This window comes from Calliphora vicina, chromosome 5 (assembly GCF_958450345.1).
Source record: "Calliphora vicina chromosome 5, idCalVici1.1, whole genome shotgun sequence".
In the NCBI taxonomy this organism is placed as follows: Eukaryota; Metazoa; Arthropoda; class Insecta; order Diptera; family Calliphoridae; genus Calliphora; species Calliphora vicina.
In genome coordinates, this window is record NC_088784.1 from 25,143,830 (window position 1) to 25,170,772 (window position 26,943).

Here is a 26,943-nt window from a genome sequence, read left to right on the forward strand (position 1 = left end):
TGAATAAATTCGAAAATAAAAAATCGATTTTTATAATCGATATCTCATTTTGTTCCTATTACATGTGGCATTGCTACAAAGCAATAAATCTAAATAATTTCTGCCGTTTTCGATTTTTCATGATTTTTTTAAAACAAAAAAATTGGATATTTTTATATAAAAAATATATTTTTTGCTTCAATTTGTTATTATAACTCCAAAACTACTAAGCCGATTAAAACGCAATATATATACGTAAAAATTTGTACATAGCATGTGGAAAATGTTTTCAACATTCAATCAATCGAAAGCTGAACATTAACTACTCAATTTTATGTATATCAAACAAAAAACTAAAATTTTGTGAAAATGAGCGAATTCACTTAATTCTTAATATATTCGAAAATAATCAATCGATTTTTATGATCGATATCTCATTTTGTTCCTATTACAGGCTGCTTTTCGACAAAGTAATAAATTTAAATAATTTCTGCCGTTTTCGATTTTTTATGATTTTTTTAAAACACAAAAATTTGCTATTTTCACGAAAAAAATATATTTTTTGCTTCAATTTGTTATTATAACTCCGAAATTACTGAGCCGATTAAAACTCAATATATAACAGGATTAAAGGCTATGTAAATTTGAACTTTTCTAAGTTTACTTCAATAATATCGGACTAACCCTTTTTGAGTTATGACAAATTATGTGGAGAAACATCTACAAAAAATTTAAAAAAAAATCTATCCATAGAATTAAAAAATCTTACCATTTTTGTAATTTTGTAATCCAATTTTATTTCAATAAATAAAACTCCTCCTTAACAGTTTTTTTTTTATTAAAATGATCTTTATTTTTATAATATTTTTTTTCTTTTGTTATTCTTTTATTCCATATAGATTTATTAATTGTTACTGTACATATTTTTTTATAATTATGACCACTTAGATATAAATTAGATTTGAAAACTTTTTCATTATTTCGGTTTGTAATAAATTTGTTTTTTAAACATGAAAAAAGCTTAAAAACTATGGCAGATTTAATTCAATTTATAATGTGTTTCATATTTTTTATATTTTTTTGTTTTAATTTAATATTTATTATATTAAATTTGGGGTTTTAAGAAGACTGTTTGACTTTAGACTTAGACTTTACATTACTATAATTTAAATATTTTGTTTTATTTATAAAATAAAATTAATTTTATATTTAAAATTAAATTAATAATACATAATGTTGGTTTTACTATAAACTTTAAAAGAAAGAAGAATTTTTCTTTCTTTATTTTATATTTGTTTTTTAAATTATACATTATTTTTTTATGAAAAAGTACAAAATAATTGCTGTTTTTTTATTATTAAAATACTATAAATGCTTCAACTGGTATGAATTGTATGGCCGCTTGTCTAGCTGTTGTTTTTCTTTAAGTGTATCTATCCATTTTATTTACAAAGTTTTAATGGCGGCTGTGCATGTTTTTGCATGTCTCTAATGAAGGGTTAATGTTTCTTAAAATTACTTTAATGAGTACTTGGTTTTATATGTAAATATTTTTTAGTTTATTAAATGGCGTCAATTAAATAGAGTTTGGAGAAAGTTAAAGTTGGCCTTTTTTGGCTTTTCTGGCCTTCTGTCGAGCAAATTTTCTATAGCAAATCTGGCCTTCTGTCGAGCAAATTATCTATAGAAAATCTGGCCTTCTGTCGAGCAAATTTTCTATAGAAAATCAGGCCTTCTGTCGAGCAAATTTTCTATAGAAAATATTACCTTCTGTCGAGCAAATTTTCAATAGAAAATATTGCCTTCTGTCGAGCAAATTTTCTATAGAAAATGTTCACTTCTGTCCAGCAAATTTTCTTAAGAAAATGTTCACTTCTGTCCAGCAAATTTTCTTAAGAAAATGTTCACTTCTGTCCAGCAAATTTTCTATAGAAAATTTTGCTTTCTGTCCAGCAAATTTTCTATAGAAAATGTTGCTTTCTGTACAGCAAATTTTCTATAGAAAATGTTGCTTTCTGTCCAGCAAATTTTCTATAGAAAATCTGGCCTTCTGTCGAGCAAATTTTCTATAGAAAATCTGGCCTTCTGTCGAGCAAATTTTCTATAGAAAATCTGGCCTTCTGTCGAGCAAATTTTCTATAGAAAATCTGGCCTTCTGTCGAGCAAATTTTCTATAGAAAATCTGGCCTTCTGTCGAGCAAATTATCTATAGAAAATCTGGCCTTCTGTCGAGCAAATTATCTATAGAAAATCTGGCCTTCTGTCGAGCAAATTTTCTATAGAAAATCTGGCCTTCTGTCGAGCAAATTTTCTATAGAAAATCTGGCCTTCTGTCGAGCAAATTTTCTATAGAAAATCTGGCCTTCTGTCGAGCAAATTTTCTATAGAAAATCTGGCCTTCTGTCGAGCAAATTTTCTATAGAAAATCTGGCCTTCTGTCGAGCAAATTATCTATAGAAAATCTGGCCTTCTGTCGAGCAAATTATCTATAGAAAATCTGGCCTTCTGTCGAGCAAATTTTCTATAGAAAATCTGGCCTTCTGTCGAGCAAATTTTCTATAGAAAATCTGGCTTCTGTCGAGCTAATTTTCTATAGAAAATCTGGCCTTCTGTCCAGCAAATTTTCTATAGAAAATCTGGCTTCTGTCGAGCAAATTTTCTATAGAAAATCTGGCCTTCTGTCGAGCAAATTTTCTATAGAAAATCTGGCCTTCTGTCGAGTAAATTTTCTATAGAAAATCTGGCCTTCTGTCGAGCAAATTATCTATAGAAAATCTGGCCTTCTGTCGAGCAAATTATCTATAGAAAATCTGGCCTTCTGTCGAGCAAATTTTCTATAGAAAATCTGGCCTTCTGTCGAGCAAATTTTCTATAGAAAATCTGTCCTTCTGTCGAGCAAATTTTCTATAAAAAATCTGGCCTTCTGTAGAAAATATTGCCTTCTATGAAACAAAACTTTTTACTTCTTTAAACCCTTTTTTAATTATGTTTTCTCTATCAATATGTTTATTTTTCATTATAATTTTAAAACATTTATTTAATATATCATGAAAAATGAAAAGTGTTAAACACGATTCGAATTTTTATTGTTAATTTTAAGTAAATACTAAATTTGTTTTATACACTGTAAGAAAATAGCTATGAAAACATTATTATATAAATATAGAGAACGTATTTGAAATAATGGCTTGAAAAGATTTCAGTTTTCTTACGAATTTTAAAACTTTTCTTTTCAAAGATAGAAAGATGTTGTAGATTAATAAGAAAGGCAGTAATTCTTCAAACTCGGTGCCTCTCTTAATGTTTGTTTGTCTTTGCTTAATTATAATAAATAAGTTTTTTTATTTTTTTTAATATTTAATTTAAATTTATATATAGATTTATGTAAATATGTAAATATTTTTATAATATTTATGATGTATTTTCTTTATATGTATAAATTTATTCGTTTATGTTTATGAGGCAGTAAAACTTAAGTAAAATTTTTGGCTTTTATTCTCTTTTTCGTTTTGTTTTTTTCACTAAATTTATAATAAATGCAAATTATTCGAAATAAATTACTAAATCTCACTCATTTTATTTATCCAGACTTTGTATGGCTTTGCTTAAAGCCGAACCCAATTGACTAAATGAGGGTCGTTCCTTGGGATTGACATTCCAGCAAGTGGTCTGTAAGAAAAGAGAGAAAAAGTAAATTATAAATTGTCTTTAACTATATTAAGCCTCTTTCTGAACTCACCAATATTTCCTTAAGACTATCGGGTGTATTCTCAGCACACTGCCACTCCAATTTACCCGTCTGACTTCGTTGTATCACCTCTTCGTTGCTCAGCTCTTCGAAGGGCAATTTTGTGGCCTGTGTAAAGAGTTCCCATACCACAACACCAAATGCATAAATATCACTCTTGGTAGTATATTCATCCTCTAGTATGCATTCGGGAGCCAACCATCTTACGGGCAGTAGGGTGTTGCGATGTTTAAAGTATTCACGATTGTATTTGTCTTTGCTTAGAGCGGGATATGAGACCTTAACAATGAAATCACTGGAAATAATGCAATTGCGGGTGGCCAAGTCTCTGCAAATGGGAGAGAAAATAAAGTGTTAATAAAACAAATAAATAAAAATATTATCTATAAAAAATTTAACCCACAAAAGGCCAGACATTCCACAGAAAATTTGCTTCACAGAAGGCCAGATTTTCCACAGAACATTTGCTTCACAAAAGGCCAGATTTTCTATAGAAAATTTGCTTCATAGAAGGCCAGATTTTCTATAGAAAATTTGCTTCACAGAAGGCCAGATTTTCTATAGAAAATTTGCTTCACAGAAGGCCAGATTTTCTATAGAAAATTTGCTTCACAGAAGGCCAGATTTTCTATAGAAAATTTGCTTCACAGAAGGCCAGATTTTCTATAGAAAATTTGCTTCACAGAAGTCAACATTTTCTATAGAAAATTTGCTTCACAGAAGGCCAGATTTTCTATAGAAAATTTGCTTCACAGAAGGCCAGATTTTCTATAGAAAATTTGCTTCACAGAAGGCCAGATTTTCTATAGAAAATTTGCTTCACAGAAGGCCAGATTTTCTATAGAAAATTTGCTTCACAGAAGGCCAGATTTTCTATAGAAAATTTGCTTCACAGAAGGCCAGATTTTCTATAGAAAATTTGCTTCACAGAAGGCCAGATTTTCTATAGAAAATTTGCTTCACAGAAGACCAGATTTTCTATAGAAAATTTGCTTCACAGAAGGCCAGATTTTCTATAGAAAATTTGCTTCACAGAATGCCAGATTTTCTATAGAAAATTTGCTTCATAGAAGGCCAGATTTTCTATAGGAAATTTCCTTCACAGAAGTCAATATTTTCTATAGAAAATTTGCTTCACAGAAGGCCAGATTTTCTATACAAAATTTGCTTCACAGAAGGCCAGATTTTCTATACAAAATTTGCTTCAAAGAAGGCCAGATTTTCTATACAAAATTTGTTTCACAGAAGGCCAGATTTTCTATACAAAATTTGCTTCACAGGAGGCCAGATTTTCTATACAAAATTTGCTTCAAAGAAGGCCAGATTTTCTATACAAAATTTGCTTCAAAGAAGGCCAGATTTTCTATACAAAATTTGTTTCACAGAAGGCCAGATTTTCTATACAAAATTTGATTCACAGAAGGCCAGATTTTCTATACAAAATTTGCTTCACAGAAGTCAATATTTTCTATAGAAAATTTGCTTCACAGAAGTCAATATTTTCTATAGAAAATTTGCTTCATAGAAGTCAATATTTTCTATAGAAAATTTGCTTCACAGAAGTCAACATTTTCTACATGAAATTTGCTTCATAGAAGGCAACATTTTCTACATGAAATTTGCTTCACAGAAGGCAACATTTTCTACATGAAATTTTCTCAACAGAAGGCAAGATTTTTTATAGAAATTTTATAAGAATATGCCATAACTTTATAAGTTTTTTTTTTATAAAAACCTCCTTTAACTTACTTGTGAATAAATCTTGCCCTATAAATGGCATCCATGCCTCTAGCTATTTGATAAGCTACAGCCAAAACCTGTCCTGTCTGCAATGGAGGTGGTGAGGAGGAATTTGTGGATGTATTAACCTTGCCGGCAGTGGCCAATAAAAATTGTTTCAGATCTCCCTAAAAACAAAACAAAAGCAACAATTAATATTGTTTCTTATATCAATCTCTAAACCAAAAACTCACCCAATCAGTGTATTCCATAACCATATAATGAGGATCCTTTTCCCGACACAAACCGTACAACCTCACCACACCCTTGTGCGTTAAAGTGCGGAACATTTCGATTTGCCGGCGAAACTCTAAACAAATATTATCATCCTTGACCTTATTTAAAGCCTTAACCATAACCAATTTATATTCATCAGCGTTGGCATTGCCTTGACCATCTCCCTCACTGCTGCAGGTTTCATGTTCCTCTTTGATTTCCTCTATGTCATCCATGGAGGTTTTAGATCTTCTCTTTTCCACGGTAGTGGAGGTGGTGGCCGCCGAACCATTGCCATTATCACTGTTGCTATTCTTCTCGGTATCGGTGTCTTTGTCATCGGTCTGTTTGATGAGCGATGCCTTAATTTTACCCACAAATACATCGCCGAATTCGCCGCGTCCCACTTGCAGCAGTTCACTTATGCCCGAACGGGGAAAACTTAATTGATCGTAGGCATTTGATTTTTTGGAGGCTTTCGAATGATTACTGCAAGCCGTATCATCAGATTTTTGGGCATCATGCCCTGAGGTGCCTTTGGAATTGATATTGCCATTCGTTTTGCGTGTTTTAACCGATTTATTCTCCGATAGGCAGGGTTCATTTTCAGCCAACTTATCAGCTTCACCAGCCTCGGGATTTGCTTCATTCAAGCGGGCTTTGCGAGCCTGGCGTCTGTAGCGGCACCAAATCATAAGACCCACTACCAAAATGATATAAGCAAAGGCCACAGACATGGTTATCAGAACCGCTCTAGTGATAAGGAAGCCTTCCTGTTCTCCTTCTCCCAAAGGATAGCCATCGGCAGCTGAAATTTATTTAATACAAAAGGAAAGTTAATATCGGCATCTTAATATCGTTAAAGCCGTTTTTACTTACGTTTCACTATAAATCTCACTTCATTTCTTTTAAGGCCCGCACTATTGCCTATAGTACAACCATAACTACCCTCATCTTCCATTTGAACATTGTGTATTTCCAAAGTGCCATTCTCCAGGAATCTAAATCTCTCACGATCTGTATTATTCTCACTCAGATACTCCAAATCCTTGTCCCATTGTATGGTGGGCTTAGGATCTCCCGTCGCCTGGCAATGCATAATGGCCACTCCGGACTCAACACTTTCTATGGGTCCTTCGGGTGCCACCAGGAAACGTGGTGCCACCACTACGTTTATGCTAACGGTGGCATTAATTTGTCCCTGGCCATTTGAGGCCACACAAGTGTAGTTGCCACGTTGTTCGGCCGAAACATTTTTAAATGTTAAAGTACCATTAATGTCCTCTAGAGAATCTGGTAAGTCATCTTTGAAATCCTAAGGAGGAGAAAAGAAAAGGATGAGCAAATGAAATATAATAAAAGTAAATAAAAGTTTGCAAAAAGTAAAAAAGAACAGTTGTTGAAAGTTACAAGTTGTAAACAAAATATGAAGTTAATAGAAAATCTTTCTACAGCTTATTTAAAATGTAAGGAAAAAAGCAAAGTGGTGGACGAAAGAAGGAATAAAAAAGATAATTAAACATTTTAAAGCTTCAGAAAATATGCTGGACTGAAGGACAGATTTTCTATATAAAAATTTGCTGGACTGAAGGCCAGATTTTCTATATAAAATTTGCTGGACTGAAGGCCAGATTTTCTATAGAAAATTTGCTGGACTGAAGGCCAGATTTTCTATAGAAAATATGCTGGACAGAAGGCCAGATTTTCTATAGAAAATATGCTGGACAGAAGGCCAGATTTTCTATAGAAAATTTGCTGGACTGAAGGCCACATTTTCTATAGAAAATTTGCTGGACTGAAGGCCAGATTTTCTATATAAAATTTGCTGGACTGAAGGCCAGATTTTCTATAGAAAATTTGCTGGACTGAAGGCCAGATTTTCTATAGAAAATATGCTGGACAGAAGGCCAGATTTTCTATAGAAAATATGCTTGACAGAAGGCCAGATTTTCTATAGAAAATTTGCTGGACTGAAGGCCACATTTTCTATAGAAAATTTGCTGGACTGAAGTCCAGATTTTCTATAGAAAATTTGCTGGACTGAAGGCCAGATTTTCTATAGAAAATTTACTGGACTAAAGGCCAGATTTTCTATAGAAAATTTACTGGACTAAAGGCCAGATTTTCTATAGAAAATTTACTGGACTAAAGGCCAGATTTTCTATAGAAAATTTACTGGACTAAAGGCCAGATTTTCTATAGAAAATTTACTGGACTAAAGGCCAGATTTTCTATAGAAAATTTACTGGACTAAAGGCCAGATTTTCTATAGAAAATTTACTGGACTAAAGGCCAGATTTTCTATAGAAAATTTACTGGACTAAAGGCCAGATTTTCTATAGAAAATTTACTGGACTAAAGGCCAGATTTTCTATAGAAAATTTACTGGACTAAAGGCAAGATTTTCTATAGAAAATTTACTGGACTAAAGGCCAGATTTTCTATAGAAAATTTACTGGACTAAAGGCCAGATTTTCTATAGAAAATTTACTGGACTAAAGGCCAGATTTTCTATAGAAAATTTACTGGACTAAAGGCCAGATTTTCTATAGAAAATTTACTGGACTAAAGGCCAGATTTTCTATAGAAAATTTACTGGACTAAAGGCCAGATTTTCTATAGAAAATTTACTGGACTAAAGGCCAGATTTTCTATAGAAAATTTACTGGACTAAAGGCCACATTTTCTATAGAAAATTTGCTGGACTGAAGGCCACATTTTCTATAGGAAATTTGCTGGACTGAAGGCCACATTTTCTATAGAAAATTTGCTGGACTGAAGGCCACATTTTCTATAGAAAATTTGCTGGACTGAAGGCCACATTTTCTATAGAAAATTTGCTGGACTGAAGGCCACATTTTCTATAGAAAATTTGCTGGACTGAAGGCCACATTTTCTATAGAAAATTTGAGGACTAAAGCCCAGATTTTCTATAGAAAATTTGCTGGACTAAAGCCCAGATTTTCTATAGAAAATTTGCTTGACAGAAGGCCAGATTTTCTATAGATAATTTGCTTCACAGAAGGCCAGATTTTCTATAGAAAATTTGCTTCACAGAAGGCCAGATTTTCTATAGAAAATTTGCTTCACAGAAGGCCAGATTTTCTATAGAAAATTTGCTTCACAGAAGGCCAGATTTTCTATAGAAAATTTGCTTCACAGAAGGCCACATTTTCTATAGAAAATTTGCTTCACAGAAGGCCACATTTTCTATAGAAAATTTGCTTCACAGAAGGCCACATTTTCTATAGAAAATTTGCTGGACTGAAGGCCACATTTTCTATAGAAAATTTGAGGACTAAAGCCCAGATTTTCTATAGAAAATTTGCTTGACAGAAGGCCAGATTTTCTATAGATAATTTGCTTCACAGAAGGCCAGATTTTCTATAGAAAATTTGCTTCACAGAAGGCCAGATTTTCTATAGAAAATTTGCTTCACAGAAGGCCAGATTTTCTATAGAAAATTTGCTTCACAGAAGGCCAGATTTTCTATAGAAAATTTGCTTCACAGAAGGCCAGATTTTCTATAGAAAATTTGCTCCACAGAAGGCCAGATTTTCTATAGAAAATTTGCTCCACAGAAGGCCAGATTTTCTATAGAAAATTTGCTCCACAGAAGTCCATATTTTCTATAGAAAATTTTCTCCACAGAAGTCCATATTTTCTATAGAAAATTTGCTTAACAGACGGCCAGATTTTCTATAGGAAATTTGCTTCACAGACGGCCAGATTTTCTATAGGAAATTTGCTTCCGAAAAGGCAACATTTTCTATACAAAATTTGCTGGACAGAAGGCCAGCATTTTCTATAGAAAATATGCTGGACAGAAGGCCAGCATTTTCTATAGAAAATATGCTGGACAGAAGGCCAGCATTTTCTATAGAAAATATGCTGGACAGAAGGCCAGCATTTTCTATAGAAAATATGCTGGACAGAAGGCCAGCATTTTCTATAGAAAATATGCTGGACAGAAGGCCAGCATTTTCTATAGAAAATATGCTGGACAGAAGGCCAGCATTTTCTATAGAAAATATGCTGGACAGAAGGCCAGCATTTTCTATAGAAAATATGCTGGACAGACCTCAGCTATTTATTTATAAAATAAAATCCTTTAACATTTTTAAATTCTTCACCACATTTACTTGCAACTCCTCCAATCTTTTTATAGCTTTAACCCTTTTTCTATGTTGATTTAACAGGACTACTTTGCCTGACCAAAAATAAAAAAATAATCCAAAGTAATATTAGGAATGTTATATGGTATTTTGCTTCTTTAAAATATATATTTTCTATTTTTTCACCATATTTCCTCTGTTTTCTAGTAAATAGTTTTTTGCTAAAATGCCCAGTGGTCATTGACTTTATTTGTTTGAAATAAAATTCCATTGCATACTTCAAGCACGAGAGTATTAGTATGTTTTTCACATAAGTGGAATAAAATACTCCACTAAGCTCTTTATTTTTACTTTTTTTTATTATTTTTTGTTCGAATTTTTTTGCCCGCTTCGAGTATTTTACATAATATCTTTAAGTACGTTGTTCAAATGAAACTAATTTTGTTAGATTTCTTTTTTTTCTGTTCAGTTGTTTGCAGTTTATTTGCCAAACTACCCTTAAGTAGTTTTCTATAACGGAGGGACAGTGGTGAGGAGGGACAAAAAGGAGCTCTTGCTTCTCAGACTCTTACAAAATTTTACAGTTATTTAAGGAAAAATCTCCTTGCGAAGCAATAACAATATTCTCTACAATCCTCTCTTCTCTCCATACTCGGAGAAATCCTGAATCTATTTCAAAAAATATACTTCCAAAGAGACAATGTCCAAGTACTTTAAATTTTGATCAGAATACTGATTTAACAAAGTTAAGATCTCCTCTCCTCCTTTATTTAGAGAGTGTAATCATTTCTTGAATCTCGGGAAAGTTCGTAGTTCCTTATAAAGAAACTCCATTAAGTGAATCAGTAGTTTGGTCTTATCTTTTATATCTAGACATCTTCAAACGAATTAGTTCAAGTATTTTGAAACGTATGGCTCTATAAATCCTTCTACTAAAATCTCTTTTCTCCTAAAGTTCTTAACAAACCACTGTCTATCTTACTTTCTTTCTCCTTCGCTTTATTGTCCAAGTGTTGTAATACAACAGGAGAAAAAAAAACAAGTATTAACTTTAACTACAACAAAAGACGAACTTTTTTTTGAATTCCATTCTACCATTTCACTTACCTTAAGCCATTTAACTTGTGGTGCTGGTGTTCCCTGTGCCTTGCAATGTACTTTGCCCACCGAACCCAATTCGAGATTCTTCGAAGTAGGTTGTGGCATGAATTTCAATTGTTCAATGACTTGCAATTCACCCGGCTCCGAAGTAGAGGGACGATAGCCTTCCACAACGATTTGACACACATATTGTCCAGCATCACTGGCAATCACACTGGTAAATATTAGCGAACCATTTTCTTTGGCTATCGATACTCGAGCATCTTCACGTAACATGGGATCCTTGTTGGACTCCACCAAACGTTGAGCATTTGTCTGTTCGGCCACATCAATTTGACGAAAGATTTTGCCATCCTTACGCCATTTCAATATAACATCTGCTGGTTGTTTTTGTGAATTTGTATAGGCACAGGTTAATTCAGCTGCATCATTCTCCTTAACCACAACTCTTTTCAGGGGGCCTTGTTTAATTTGAACATCAGCCTCAGGCAGTTTATTATCATCTCCACCCCGTTTGCCGCGACACAAAAACATATTTTTCATACTTTCCGGCATAATGTAGTTTTTCTTGAGACGCGGTATACAATTGCGTGACGATTCGTAATGTTCGGATTTTGTGGCTGACCATTTGAGTATGTAACCCTTGCGACTGATGACTCTACCGGCAGCATTTGCGGCAATACAGCGATATAGGCCAGCATCTAAACTACTGGGATTGTGTAGAATGAGACGATTTTCTTGTAGTTCAATGTTCTTTAGAGTGCTAAGTTTTTCGCTATTGCGAAACCATTCAATTTCGAGCAGACCATCGCCCGAGGAGGCCTCAACATGACATTTTAGTGTGACTTCGTGGGCACGATTGCTTAGGAGCTGTACAGAAGCAGTTTGTATCCCTGGAAAGAGTTATAAATAAACATGGTATTGGTGAGTAAGATGTACATTGGACACAATTAACTTTAAAAAAAAAACTTAAAAAATTAGCTTTTTTAGCAATTTCGAAAATTTAAAATTATGTTCGAAATTTTCGAACATATGAAAATGGGTTAAATAAAATAAAAAACTACACTTATGGCATAATTTTGTAAGCTAAACCACTTAAAAATAGTTTTTATAACATTTAGGAAAATTCGAAATTAAGTTCGAAAGTTTCGAATATGATAAAATTGATTAGAAAATGCAAAAATATCCAGATTTTATAAAAGTTTTGCATAAAAACACTTAAAAATTACAATTTAGACCAATTTCGAAGATTCGAAATTAAGTTCGAAATTTTCGAACATATGAAAATGGCTTTAAATAATATAAAATGGTATTATTTTGTTTAAAAAAATAGTTTTTATGTCTTAAAAATAGTTTTTATAGCAATTTCTAAAATTCGAAATTAAGTTCGAAAGTTTCGAATATGAAAAATTGGTTAAACAATGCAAAAATATGCAGATTTGATACAAGTTTTGAATAAAAAAGCTTAAAAATTGCAATTTATACCAATTTCGAAAATTCGAAATTAAGTTCGAAATTTTCGAAGATATAAAAATCGGTTAAATAATAAAAAAAAATAAACAAAAGGTACAATTTCGCAAACAAAACCCTTTGAAAATAGTTTTTATAACAATTTCGAAATTTTCAAATATGATAAAATTTTTGGGAAAATGCTAAAAAAATATGCAGATTTTATAAAATTTTTAAATAAAAAACTTAAAAATTACAATTTATTGCAATTTCGAAAATTAAAAATTAAGTTCGAAATTTTCGATCACATGAAAATGGGTTAAATAATAAAAAAAATACACATATGGTATAATTTTGTAAGCAAAACCACTTAAAAATTGTTTTTATAACATTTTCTAAAATTCGAAATTGAGTTCGAAATTTTCGAATATGAAAAAATTTATTGAAAAATGCAAAAATATGCAGATTTCATATAATTTTTTAATAAAAAAGCTTAAAAATTACAATTAGGACAAATTTCGAAAATTCGAAATTAAGTTCTAAATTTTCGAACATATGAAAATGGGTTTAAATAATAAAAAACAAACACATATGGTATAATTTTGTAAAAAAAAAAAATTATATAGCTTAAAAATAGTTTTTACAACAATTTCGAAAATTCAAAATTAAGTTCGAATGTTTCGAATATGATAAAATTGGTTAAAAAATGCAGAAATATGCAGATTTGATTCAATTTTTGAATAAAAAACCTTAAAAATTAAAATTTAGACCAATTTTGAAAATTCGAAATTAAGTTCGAAATTTTCGAACATATGAAAATGGGATTAAAAAGTAAAAAAATGCTTATATGGCATAGTTTTGTAAACGAAAACCCATAAAATTTGATTTTATAACAACAACGACAATTCTAAATTAAGTTCGAAATTTTCGAATATGAAAAAAATCCAAAAATATGCAGATTTGATACAATTTTTTAATTAAAACACATAAAAATTACAATTTAGGCCAATTTCGAAAATTCCAAATCTTCGAACATATGAAAATGGCTTTAAATAATATAAAATTTTATTATTTTGTTTAAAAAATTAGTTTATATAGCTTAAAAATAGTTTTTATAACAATTTCGAAAATTCGAAATTAAGTTCAAAAGTTTCGAATAAGATAAAATTGGTTAAAAAATTCAGAAATATGCAGATTTGATGCAATTTTTGAATAAAAAAGCTTAAAAATTACAATTCAAAAAATACTTATATGGATAATTTTGTAAACTAAAACCCTTAAAAATTGTTTTTATAACAATTTCGAAAATTCGAAATTAATTTCGAAAGTTTTGAATATGATAAAAATTTTTGTAAAAATGCAAAAATATGCAGATTTTATAAAATTTCTAAATAAAATACTTAAACATTACAATTTAGACCAATCACGAAACTTAATAATTAAGTTCGAAATTTTCGAACATATCAAAATGGATTTAAATAGTAAAAAAATACTTATATGGCATAATCTTGTAAACAAAAACTTTTAAAAATTGTTTTAATAACAATTTCGAAAATTCGAAATTAAGTTCGAAAGTTTCGAATATGAAAATTTTTTTGGAAAAATGCAAAAATTTGCTGATATGATACAATTATTTAATAAAAACTCTTAAAAATTACAATTTAAACAAATTTGGAAAATTCGGAATTAAGTTCGTATAATTTTTCAAAAAAAAATCCTTGGAAAATTCGAAATTAAGTACGAAAATTTTAAAACAGGCTTCTATAATACAATTAACGAATAAAAACACCTTGAAAACTAGATTTTACAGCAATTGGAGTAAAATGAGCAACATTTTTGTATTAAAGAAGGATTTTGCATATGATAACCAATAAATAATAGTTTTGGCCAATTTCGAAGATTCGATATTAAGTTCGAAATTTTAGAAAATTATAAAATTAGTTGAATAACCCAAAACCTAATAATTAAAATTTAGAAATTTTCGAACTTAGGTAAAATTGCTTAAATAAATCAAACCTAGGCTTATATAATACAATTAACGAACAAACCCATTAAAAATTAGATTTTACAGCAATTTCGAAATTTTCGTCCATATGAAATTGAAGTAAATTGAGCAAACTTTTTATTTAAGCCAAGTTCGAAAATTCGATATTAAGTTCGAAATTTTTGGAAAATTATAAAATTAGTTGGATAAAGCAAATTAACAAAAGAAAAAACTAATAATTAAAATTTAGAACAATTTAGAAAATTCGAAATGATGTACGAAATTATGCAAAATTTACATATTTATGAAGGGGTTTGTATATTAAAAGCAATGAATGCCAATTTCGAAAATTCGAACAAAAACTTTAAAAATTCAAATTAAGATCAACTTTGAAAATTCTAAATTATGTTCGAAATTTTCGAACTTATGCAATACCTGCATATTTTTTGAAGGGGTTTGTATATTAAAACCAATAAATAATATTTTTGGGCGATTTCGAAAATTCTAAATTTTAAAAAAAATTATAAAATTGGTTGAATACAGCAAATTAACGAATATAAAATCTTAAAAATTAACATTTAGATCAACTTCGAAATTATGTTTGAAATTTTCTAGCTCAGGCAAAATTTGCATATTTAAAATGCGGTTTGTTTATTAAAACCAATGAATAAATTTATTAGCCAATTTCGAAAATTCGAAATTAAGTTCGAAATTTTTGAAGATATGAAATTCAGGTATATAGAGCAAACTTTTTATTTAAGAAGGTTTTTGTATATGAAATCCAATAAATTGTTTCGAAAATTCGATATTAAGTTCGAAATTTTTGAAAATTATAAAATTGGTTGAATAAAGCAAATTAACGAACAAAAAACCTTAAAAATTAAAATTTAGACCAACTTCGAAAATTTCTAACATACATACTATATACAATTTGTATAATAAAGAAGGGATAAGTATATTAAAACTCAATAATAATATTATTTGAACAATTTCGAAAATTTGAAATTAAGTTTGAGATTTTCGAATATACGGAGCAAAATTTTTATTTAAGAAGTTTTTCGAAAATTCTATATAAAGTTCGAAATTTTCGAATATATGAAAAAAAGAGCAAACTTTTTATTTAAGAACGGCCAGTTTCGAAAATTCGATATTAAGTTCGAAAATTATAAAATTGGTTGAATAAAGCAAATTAACGAACAAAAAACCTAAACAAATTAAATTTAGACCAACTTCGAAAATTCGAAATTATGTTCGAAATGTTAGGACAAATTTGCATATTTCAGAAGGTTTTTGTATATTAAAACCAATAAATTATATTTTTTGGTCAATTTCGAAAATTCGAAATTAAGTTTTATGTTTTCGAACATATGAAAATTTGATAAATTAGCCAACATTTGCAGATTTATGAAGGTTTTCTTTCGTATATAAATATGTTTTTGGACACTTCGAAACTAAGTTCGACATTTTCGAATATAACAAAAATCCATAAAATCGATTATTTTACAAAAAAAAATATTAGTAAAAAAACCAAATAAAACACTTATTTCATGAAAAATATTATTTCTAAAAAAAAAACGATAATATGAAAAAATCACAAAAAAATAAACACAAATTTCCAAAAATTTCAAATTTAATCAAAACAAGTAAGAGGGCTATATTCGGCTGTGCCGAATCTTATATACCCTTCACCAAATTATTCTTCAACATAAAAATTTTAAATATTTTTAGGTAAACAACATTTTTTTTTTTAATTTTTTGAAAAAAAATTTTTTTTTTTAATTTAAAAAAAAAAAATTTTTCAAAAAATTAAAAAAAATAAATTTTGTTTACCTAAAAATATTTAAAATTTTTTTAAAATTAAAAAAAAAAAATTTTTTTGATGAAAAAAAATTCGAGTTAAAAAATATTTTTTCTGATTTTGACCATTGTAGGTCCAACTTACTATGGTCTTTTATACGTCGTTGCAAAGGTCTTTGAAATATCTACCATTAGATATCCATATTGTCTATATTAATGACTTCGTAAAGCAGATATATATCAAAAATTGCTCAAAAGTCTGATTTTAAATATATATTTGAAAAGTTTTGAGTAAAACTTCTATAATTTTTTTTATTCTAATGTGAAAAATTAGATATTTTTCAAAAATTCATAAAAAATATTTCCAACTAAAAAATGCCAAATATTTTTTTATATAATGTTAGCGAACACTATGAACTTCAAAAAAAATTTAAGAATATATATAAAATAATAATATATATTATCAAAATTTTGTAACAAACTTGAATATTTTTTTTATTTTTTTTCACTCTAATTTAGAAGATCAGATTTTATTCAAAAATGCATAAAAAATATTTGTAAACAAAAATAGTGAAATTATTTTTTATGGAATGATAGTAAATGCAATGGTCTTCAAAAAAAAAATAAGAACATGTATAATCATTAATATATATTTTATTTATTTATTTATTTTTTGGGTGAAAAAAAATTCGGGTTAAAAAATATTTTTTCCGATTTTGACCCATTGTAGGTCCAGCTTACTATGGTCTTTTATACGTCGTTGCAAAGGTCATTGAAATATCTATCATTAGATATCCATATTGTATATATTAATGACTTAGTAATGCAGATATAGGTCAAAAATAGCTCAAACATCGAGGTTGTCCTGGTTTTTTCCTCATATCTCAGCCATTTGTGGACCGATTTTGCTGATTTTAAATACGAAACTTTTCGAAAGCATGTCTGACAGAATTATTGAAGATTTGGATCCCGAAGATATCAGGGGTCTTCAGAAAATTGATTTCAACAGACAGACGGACAGACGGACATGGCTTAATCGACTCCGCTATCTATAAGGATCCAGAATAAAAATATTTATAGGGTCGAAAATGAAAAATGTAGAAATTATAAACTTATATATACCCTTCACACGAAGGTGAAGGGTATAAAAACATAATAAAATCGCACATATTCCAAAAAATTGCCAATTTGGCATGAATCGCTTAGTAAAAACACAACGCCAATATTACTGCAATTAAACTCTTATTTCATTAAAGGATCCTAAATTTCAGAAAAAATATTTGTTTTCTCTAAAAACGCAAGTTTCATAAAAAATCGCTAAAATGACATAAATCGGGTTTTGACTCAAAATTATACTCTAATTATATTAAATAAAAATAATTATTTCTAAAGAAAACATTCTTTTTATTCAAGAAGGGAAAATAAAATTTTTAATTTATTTATTACATTTTAATTTCAGTGTATTCTACATTCAGTACATCTTATACCCCTCCCCTTTAAACATTTTCGCTTTAAACACTTTAAATACTTAAACTATTTTTTGTTTTTGTTCATTTTGGTTGTTTTGTTGCAAATAGCATTTTCGCTCATTTGCAACAATTATTTCTTAAATATTTTTGCATACTTTTGTCTGCTGGAATAAATACTATTTAAAAATTCCTCATGTCATTTACTTTACTTCCCCACAACAACTCTGCTGGCTGTTTTCAACAAAATAAAACAAAACAGCAACAGCAATAATACCTATATTATAGACTACAGAGAGGGCTAGATGGAGGTGGAGATGGATGGATGGATGCATAGAGTAGCGGATGTAGAGTTTACATTTACTGAAATGTTGTTAGTTTTAAGATTCTCCTCATTTTTGGTTTTGTTTTTTTTTTATACCCTTCACCTTTGTGAGAAGGGTATATATAAGTTTGTCATTCCGTTTGTAATTTCTACATTTTTCATTTGCGACGCAATAAAGTATATATATTCTGGATCCTTATAGATAGCGGAGTCGATTAAGCCATGCCCGTCTGTCTGTTGAAATCAATTTTCTGAAGACCCCAGATATCTTCGGGATCTAAATCTTCAATAATTCTGTCAGACATGCTTTCGAGAAGTTTGCTATTTAAAATCAGCAAAATCGGTCTATAAATAACGGAGATATGAGCAAAAAACCGGGACAACCTCGATTTTTTTACCTATTTTTGATCTATATCTGGATTACTAAGTCATTAATATAGACAATATGGATATCTAATGATAGATATTTCAAAGTCCATTGCAACAATGTAGATAAGGCTATAGTAAGTTGGACCTACAATGGGTCAAAATCGGGAAAAATATTTTTTAACCCGAATTTTTTTTCTTAAAAAAATTTTTTTGTCATACATTTTTTTTCAAAAAAAAAAAATTTGAAAAAAACTTTTTTTAAAAAAAATTAAAAAACAATTTCAAAAAAAAATTTTTTGAGAAACAATTAAAAAAAAATAAATTTTGTTTAACTAAAAATATTTAAAAAAATGTATTTTCAAGTATAATTTGGTGAAGGGTATATAAGATTCGGCACAGTCGAATATAGCTCTCTTACTTGTTTTTTATTTTGTTTCTCTACATGTTTGGTTGGCATTTATTTGCAAAGAAACTTTTGTATACAAAACGTATGCACAGTGGGGTCGATGGTAAAACAAAAGTGGTGATAAATATGAATCTTGTAAACTACTGAAGCGATTGCAAAATGATATATGAAAGAATCGTAGAGGAGTAACATCCTGTAGAATTAGTCAAAGTCGAACATCTCTGGCTAGCTTGTAACTTGTACAAAAATGACCAGATTTCAATGAATGCAACTTTCTTCTATGATTCGTTCATACATCATTTTGCAATCACACTTTTTTACGATCGTCCCCACTGTGCGTACGTTTGTTTGTAGCTTCGTTTTGCATATTTTCTGGATTTGAATTGTTTTTCTCGTAGTCGTAGTCGTCATCGTCGCTGTTGTTGGTGTTTTGCACAAAATAAATGAATTTCTAGCCTGCAGTAAATTGCAAAATTCATGACAACATTTACGATTGTTATGGAAATGCATTAAGTGCAATTTATTGTACGCTTAAACAAATTTTCTATGCTAAAGTGTAGACAATTGTACAGAGCATGAATATGTACGAATGAATGAACGAATGTATGTGCCACATTTGAGGCACGAACCTGCTGCAGAAGGGCAGCCAGCATGAGTTGTGCTGTTTTGTGGGGCTGTAAAAATACATGTTTGCTACTTTTGCTGAAGTTCAAACTCAAGTGGTTTTTGTGTTGTTAAATTTTTGTACTGAATTCTGCTTGTATTTAAAGACAAAAACTGAAATATCCAAAGCAGGTTTGTATATAAACAATGTATCCAAAGAAAAAGCAATTGGTTACTTTATACCTCCCAGGTAATGTATAAGGTAGTCAATTGTCACTTTAGCAACTCTAGGTAATCTATAAAGTAGACGATTGAAACCTTTATTTTTAGACACTATTCTATAAAATAGAATCTTCTATATTATTATTTTTTTCATTTTGTCCTACCACAAACTGTGATTACCCTTAAATAATTTTATGTGTGTGACAATCAGTTGTGGTGTCACCACTTCTAAAAATGCACATTGCACTTCAATATGTCTCTTGGTTTATTTTTTTTTTTGTTTATCAATAATTTCACTTTTAAAAGCCGCCTCTGTTTGCTAAAGCTTTTGCCGCCACCTCGTTTATTTTGTTCGTTCAAATATTATCTATAAAATTTGATAAGAAATGAAAAAAACATACAAATTGAACACCTTTCATCATAAAATAAACATGTTCCAGTATTTGACCAGACAAAAAATGTTATAAAAATTTGGGTTTAATTTTGAAAAGATTTTATCTATATTTTATCGACAGTAAAACTTAACAAATGGTAGTTTTATTTGACAAGTGTCAAGTACAGGATATATTTAATTTTATTTTAGAATTTGGTAAAATAATTCTAAAATATTTATGTTGAAAATTTTAAGATGAATTTATAAGAACATTATCAGCCCAATTATGAATAAAAATTCCGCGGGAGTTTTTTCCCTTTTCTCATTTTTCCTATTCAATTTCAATGAGAAAAAACTCCCGGGGAACAAACTCCGGCTGAATTTTTTATTCATAATTGGGCTGTATATATAATTTTAAAATACAAATTAATTAAATTTATCGCTTAAGAACAACATGAAATGGTGGGAAAACTTTTATGTTTTATTGAAAAAACATTGATGTTTGTTGGAAAATTTTTAGAATATGGATTATTGTTTTTCCCATATTTTAAATTTTTTTGAAAGCTCTTGTTGTTATCTTTTATTCTATAGAAAATAATTTTGCAAATTTTGTTTACAAATATTTTTTATGAATTTTTGAAAAAAGTATTATATTAGAATGAAAAAAATTCCAAAAAACTACTGAAGTTTTTTCAAAATTGTTAAAATATTTATTAGTGACTATACAAGTTCTGATTATTTTTTGAAAACCATTGTATTCACTATCATTCCATCAAAAATACTTTTGCTAATTTTGTTTACAAATATTTTTTATGAATTTTTAAAAAAATCTAATCTAATTATAGTGAAAAAAACTAAAAAAAAAATATTCAAGTTTGTTACAAAATTGTAATAACATATAGTATTATTTGTCTCACATTTTAAATTTTTTTGAAAGCTCTTGATGTTAGCTATTATTCTATAAAAAAATATTTTGCTAATTTTGTTTACAAATATTTTTTATGAATTTTTGAAAAAAAAATATTATTTTGTATACTTGAAAGAAAAAAATTCCAAAAAATTATACAAGTTTTTGCAAAATTTTTAAAGTATTTATTACTGGTCTTACATAATCTTATCTTTTTTTTTGAAGACCATTGCATTTACTATCATTCCATAAAAAATAATTTCGGTATTTTTGTTTACAAATATTTTTTATGAATTTTTGAAAAAAATCTAATCTCATTAGAGTGAAAAAAACTAAAAAAAAATATTCAAGTTTGTTACAAAATTTTGATAATAATATATATTTTATATATATTCTTTAATTTTTTTTTAATGTCTAGAGTGTTCGCTATCATTATGTAAAAAAATATTTGGCATGTTTTAGTTAGAAATATTTTTTAAGAATTTTTGAAAAACAACATTATAGGGAAAAAATTACTTATTTTTGCAATAAATTAAGAAAAAAGAGTTTAAATTAGTAGACTATATAAAATTTTTTATTAGATTCTAGATTTTTTTAAATAAATTTTAGAGAAAATAAAGAAATGAAATTTTTTTTCTTCACAAAATAATTAAGAAAAAAAATTAATTTAAAAATAGATTTTATTGAAATTTTCAAATTATTTTCTCATTAATAGATAGATAATATTATAAGCTACTGGGAAAAAATAAAAAATATAAAAAATTTACAAATTTAATTTTTCATATTCTTTTCAGTTCAATCACTTGTTGTACATTCTTTTGGTTTTTGAATTTTAGGAAAAAGAAATACTTATTTTTGCAATAAATTAAGAAAAAAGTGTTAAAATTAAAAGACTAATAAACGTTTTTATTAAATTCTAGATATTTTTAAATAATTTTTAGAGAAAATAAAGAAATGAAATTTTTTTTTCTGTACAAAAAAATTAAGAAAAAAAATTATTTTAAAAATAGATTTTATTGAAATTTTTAAATTATTTTCTCATTAGTAGATAGATAATATTACAAGCTACTGGGAAAAAATAAAAAATATAAAAAATTTACATATTTAATTTTTCATATTCTTTTCAGTTCAATCACTTGTTGTGCATTCTTTTGGTTTTTGAATTTTAGGAATAAGAAATACTTATTTTTGCAATAAATTAAGAAAAAAGTGTTGAAATTAATAGACTACATAAATTTTTTTATTAGATTCTAGATTTTTTTAAATAAATTTTAGAGAAAATAAAAAAATTAAAAATTTTTTTCTTCACAAAATAATTAAGAAAAAAAATTTATTTAAAAATAGATTTTGTTGAAATTTTAAAATTATTTTCTCATTAATAGATAGATAATATTACAAGCTACTGGGAAAAAATAAAAAATTTAAAAAATTACATATTTAATTTTTCATATTTTTTCAGTTCAAGCTATTTTTTGTACTTTCTTTTGGTTTTTGAATTATAGGAAAAAAATTACTTATTTTTGCAATAAATTAAGAAAAAAGTGTTGAAATTAATAGACTACATAAATTTTTTTATTAGATTCTAGATTTTTTTAAATAAATTTTAGAGAAAATAAAAAAATTAAAAATTTTTTTCTTCACAAAATAATTAAGAAAAAAAAATATTTTAAAAATAGAATTTATTACAATTTTAAAATTATTTTTTCATTAATCGATAGATAATATTATAAGCTACTGGGAAAAAATAAAAAATATAAAAAATGATAATATTTAAATTTTCATATTTTGTAGTTGTCAGTGGCACAAATGTAAATACTCGCGTAATTTAATTGAATTTGGCTCTTTTGAAGAAATCCAAAGATGTGGTTTAAAATTAAACTAATTACATTTAAGGAAAATATGATAATTATGTTGATGATGACTACAATGTTGTTATTATTCTAACAACTAACAATAACAATACGCACGTTTGTTACGTTAAAGGGGGGAACAATTTGATGCAGGTTGTATATTTCAGAGACATGAAAATTGATTTGAGTGTTGAAAGATCTAACAAATTGTTTATACGTGTAACTATGTATGTAACTAGTGTTATGTGTGCGTGAGTAAATGAATAAGTACAATGAACATGTGCAAGAGAGTGTGAGTGTGGAAGTGTGTTTGTGTTTAGATGTGTGATTTGAAGAGTGTTTGTTTAATAGAACACACACAGACAAATAACAACAAATGTTTTGTTTACATTTTGTAAATAATAGACAAACAAGAAATCGCTGTTACAATAAACCCCCCAACATAACAAAAAGGCAAAATTGATTAGATAATTTCTTTAAAAAAAAATTCTATTTACAAAATCTAATGAATATTTTTATTTGTCTATTTACATTTTTTGTTATGGGAAAAACCATAAAAAATCATATTTTCGAATTTAATTAATTTATCATTTGGGTTTAATTTAAAAATTCCTGTTTTTGATTTCAAATTAAATAAATACCCCTAGAAATTGTATGAGTTTTTAGGTTAAATCAATGATTTTGGGAAAGATAATGATGCACATTTTAATTAACCCCCTTAACTTAAATAAATATTTTTTTAAAATTATTAATATTTTTGAATTTTTCATGGTAGCTCATATTATTATCTATCAAATAATAAGAAAAGATTTGAATAATTTTAATGAAATATATTTTTTTAATAATTTTTTGCTTAATTTTTTTTTTGTAGCAAATTTATCTTCATTTTGTAATTTCTTTAATATTTCACATAAAAAGTAAAAAATGGTGGCTTAGTGTGTTTATTTAAATAAGTATTTGTTCAATTTTTAAAAAAAAATTACTAATTTTTGTCACTGAACTATAAAATCAATAGAACTAAGAAGAATTGCTTGAAATCTTTAGTACGAAGTTTGTGCCAAAGTTAAAGAAAAATATATAAAATATTTTTGTTTATTTTTAAATGATTGAATAGCTGATAATATTGTCTATCTTTAGAAAGAAAAATATTTTCCCAATTCCATTTAGAAATATTTTTTTTAAATTTAATTAAATGTTTTCAAAAACTAATACAATTTTTTTTACTAAAATTGACAAAGATTGAGGGAACATTTTAAAAATATATGTTATTTTTTTAAAATTATTTTCGAATGTCTGAATAGCCCATACTATTGTCTATCTTGAGATAGAAAAATATTTTAAGATTTTGTAAAAAAAATATTTTTTTTTAATTTTTGAAAAAAAATAAAAATTTTTTTAAACAAATTTTAATAAAAAATAATAAAAAAATGTTTGGTTTAATTTAAATATTTTACCAAATTAAGGGTTAATTGAAATTACGCTAAAGAAAATTAGAAAAAATATGCCGACAGAAGTTTGGCAGTTTTAAAAATTCCATCATTTAGGGGATTTAAACGGGCAATAACCTTTTTAATCGTATTAACATATAAATAAATGTTAAACTGTCTTTGTCTCTAATGAAAAAATAACTAAAAATGTATTTGATACTTTTTAAAAAGCGTTAAAAATTATATAGTTTTTTTGGTACTTTTCTAACATATTTATTCGAGATAAATTGATCTAGCAACATGAATTTCTTATTAAAATCAACTGCTATGTTGAAATTTTGTCCCAAGATTTAAAAAATTTTCTTAATCCTGCATTTTCTACCAATTACTGAACAAATTGTTTGATATTTATGATTAAAAGTAATAATTTTTTACATTTTCAAAAAGTAACTTTTAAAAATTTAAAAAAAAAAATTTCAAATATTTTAATGTTTTTTTAATTTTTTCAATAGTTCATATTTTTGTCTATCAGCTAAAGAAAAAATAATTTCAAAATTTTAATGACAACTATTTTTTAAATAATATTTTTTCTTAATTTTTTTTGTAAGAAATTTCTTTTTTTCATTTATAATGTTGAAATTTTGTACAAATATTTAAAAACAAATTGTTAATCCTGGGATTTTCTATCAATTACTAAACAAATTATTTGATAATTATGATTAAAAGTTATAATTTTTCACATTTTCAAAAAGTAACTTTAAAAAATTTAAAAAAAAAAATGTCAAATATTTTAAACTTTTTTAATTTTTTTCAGTAGCTTATATTTTTGTCTAACAGCTAAAGAAAAAATAATTTCAAAATTTTAATGAAAACTATTTTTTAAATAATTTTTTTTCTTAATTTTTTTGTAAGTACAAATTTTTTTTTTCATTTATAATGTTGAAATTTTGTACAAATATTTAAAAAAAAAATTGTTAATCCTGGGATTTTCTATCAATTACTAAACAAATTATTTGATAATTATGATTAAAAGTTATAATTTTTTTACATTTTCAAAAAGTAACTTATAAAAATTTTAAAAAAAATTCTAATTTTTTAATGTTTTTTTAATTTTTTTCAGTAGCTCATATTTTTGTCTATCAGCTAAAGAAAAAATAATTTCAAAATTTTGAATGAAAACTATTTTTTTAATATTATTTTTTCTTAATTTTTTTTAAGTACAAATTTTTTTTTCATTTATAATGTTGAAATTTTGTACAAATATTTAAAAAAAAATTGTTAATCCTGGGATTTTCTATCAATTACTAAACAAATTATTTGATAATTATGATTAAGAGTTATCATTTTTTACATTTTCAAAAAGTAACTTTTAAAAATTTAAAAAAAAAATGTCAATTTTTTTAATGTTTTTTTTAATTTTTCAGTAGCTCATATTTTTGTCTATCAGCTAAAGCAAACATAATTTAAAAATTTTAATGACAACTATTTTTAAAATAATTTTTTTTCTTAATTTTTTTGTAAGTAAAAATTTTTTTTCATTTATAATGTTGAAATTTTGTACAAATATTTAAAAAAAAAATTGTTAATCCTGGGATTTTCTATCAATTACTAAACAAATTATTTGATATTTATGATTAAAAGTTATAATGTTTTAATTTTCAAAAAGTAGCTTTTAAAATTAAAAAAAAAAATGTAAATTTTTTAATGTTTTTTAATTTTTTTCAATAGCTTATATTTTTGTCTATCAGCTAAAGACAAAATAATTTAAACATTTTAATGAAATCTATTTTTAAAATATTTTTCTTTCCTAATTTTTTTGTAAGAAAAAATTTTTTTTCATTTCGAATTTTACTTCAAATATATTTAAAAAATCAATAATCTAATAAAAATTATGTCTAAAAATTCTTTAATTCTATACTTTATTCATAATTTATTGAAAAAGTAACCCATTTGTGCCATTACATTCAAAACCCAAAAGAAAGTAACAAGAATTTCCAGAATATTTAGTACTAATATTGACAAAGTTTGTGGGAAATTTTTGAAAAATATATATTAATTTATATCATTTATTTTTAAATGCCTAAGTAGCTCATTGTAATATCTATCTTGAGATAGAAAAATATTTAAAGATTTTTTATAGAAAATATTTTTTTTTAATTTTTGAAAAAATTTCCCAAAAAAAAAATTGTTAAGCTTTTTAACAACCAAACTAAAAACAACATTTCCATATGTCTCTTTATACAATTTTTACAAATATATTTTATTTTGTATAATTTCCTTTTAAAAAAACGTCTGCAAATTCTTATAGGCAAAATAGGCTTCTTTAATTTATTAACTGATTGCTTTTTATCAATTCAATTTCTTACATTGCCAAAAGTTTTTCTCTTTCAAACATATTTTTTTCAATTAAAACGAAAACCATATTAAATGAAACTTCTTTTCCAGCAGCAGGTAGCAAACATTTGCACATTGCCAAACTTAAATGAAAAAATAAACAAATTTAATGTTTCTCGTTTTTGTGCCCATGTTTTTTACCCGAGTTAAAGAAATGTACAACATGTATTTTAATTTTTAAAATTATATCTTTTTCTCTATTTTGCTGTTGTAAGAAACAAACGAACGAACAAAAAAAATCATCTACAATATTAAAATCTCCCCCCTTGAGCACTGTAGACAATCAACGCCAACAAATATGCTAGACAACCGAATGTTGTTTTTGCGTTTTTTTTGTGCTCAACACAGTTACAGAAAAGATTGAAATCTTTTTTTTTTGGATGACACGAAAAATTGGTCAGTGAAAACATGAGAAAAAGTTTATTCATTTACA

General features: G+C 26.9%; 1 protein-coding gene across 1 annotated transcript in view; it reads right to left on the bottom strand.

Annotated features, from left to right (window-relative positions):
• Nucleotides 1-3,468: 3,468 nt before the first annotated feature.
• Nucleotides 3,469-26,943, bottom strand: part of otk (off-track) — a 58,218-nt gene continuing 34,743 nt past the window's right edge. The window contains exons 4-9 of the mRNA XM_065512453.1: nucleotides 10,945-11,831; nucleotides 6,602-7,037; nucleotides 5,701-6,530; nucleotides 5,477-5,634; nucleotides 3,719-4,055; nucleotides 3,469-3,648 (exon numbers count right to left, since the gene is read on the bottom strand). Coding sequence (XP_065368525.1) covers nucleotides 3,556-3,648; nucleotides 3,719-4,055; nucleotides 5,477-5,634; nucleotides 5,701-6,530; nucleotides 6,602-7,037; nucleotides 10,945-11,831 — 2,741 coding nt within the window. The 3' untranslated portion in view covers nucleotides 3,469-3,555. The remainder of the gene's footprint in view (nucleotides 3,649-3,718; nucleotides 4,056-5,476; nucleotides 5,635-5,700; nucleotides 6,531-6,601; nucleotides 7,038-10,944; nucleotides 11,832-26,943) is intronic.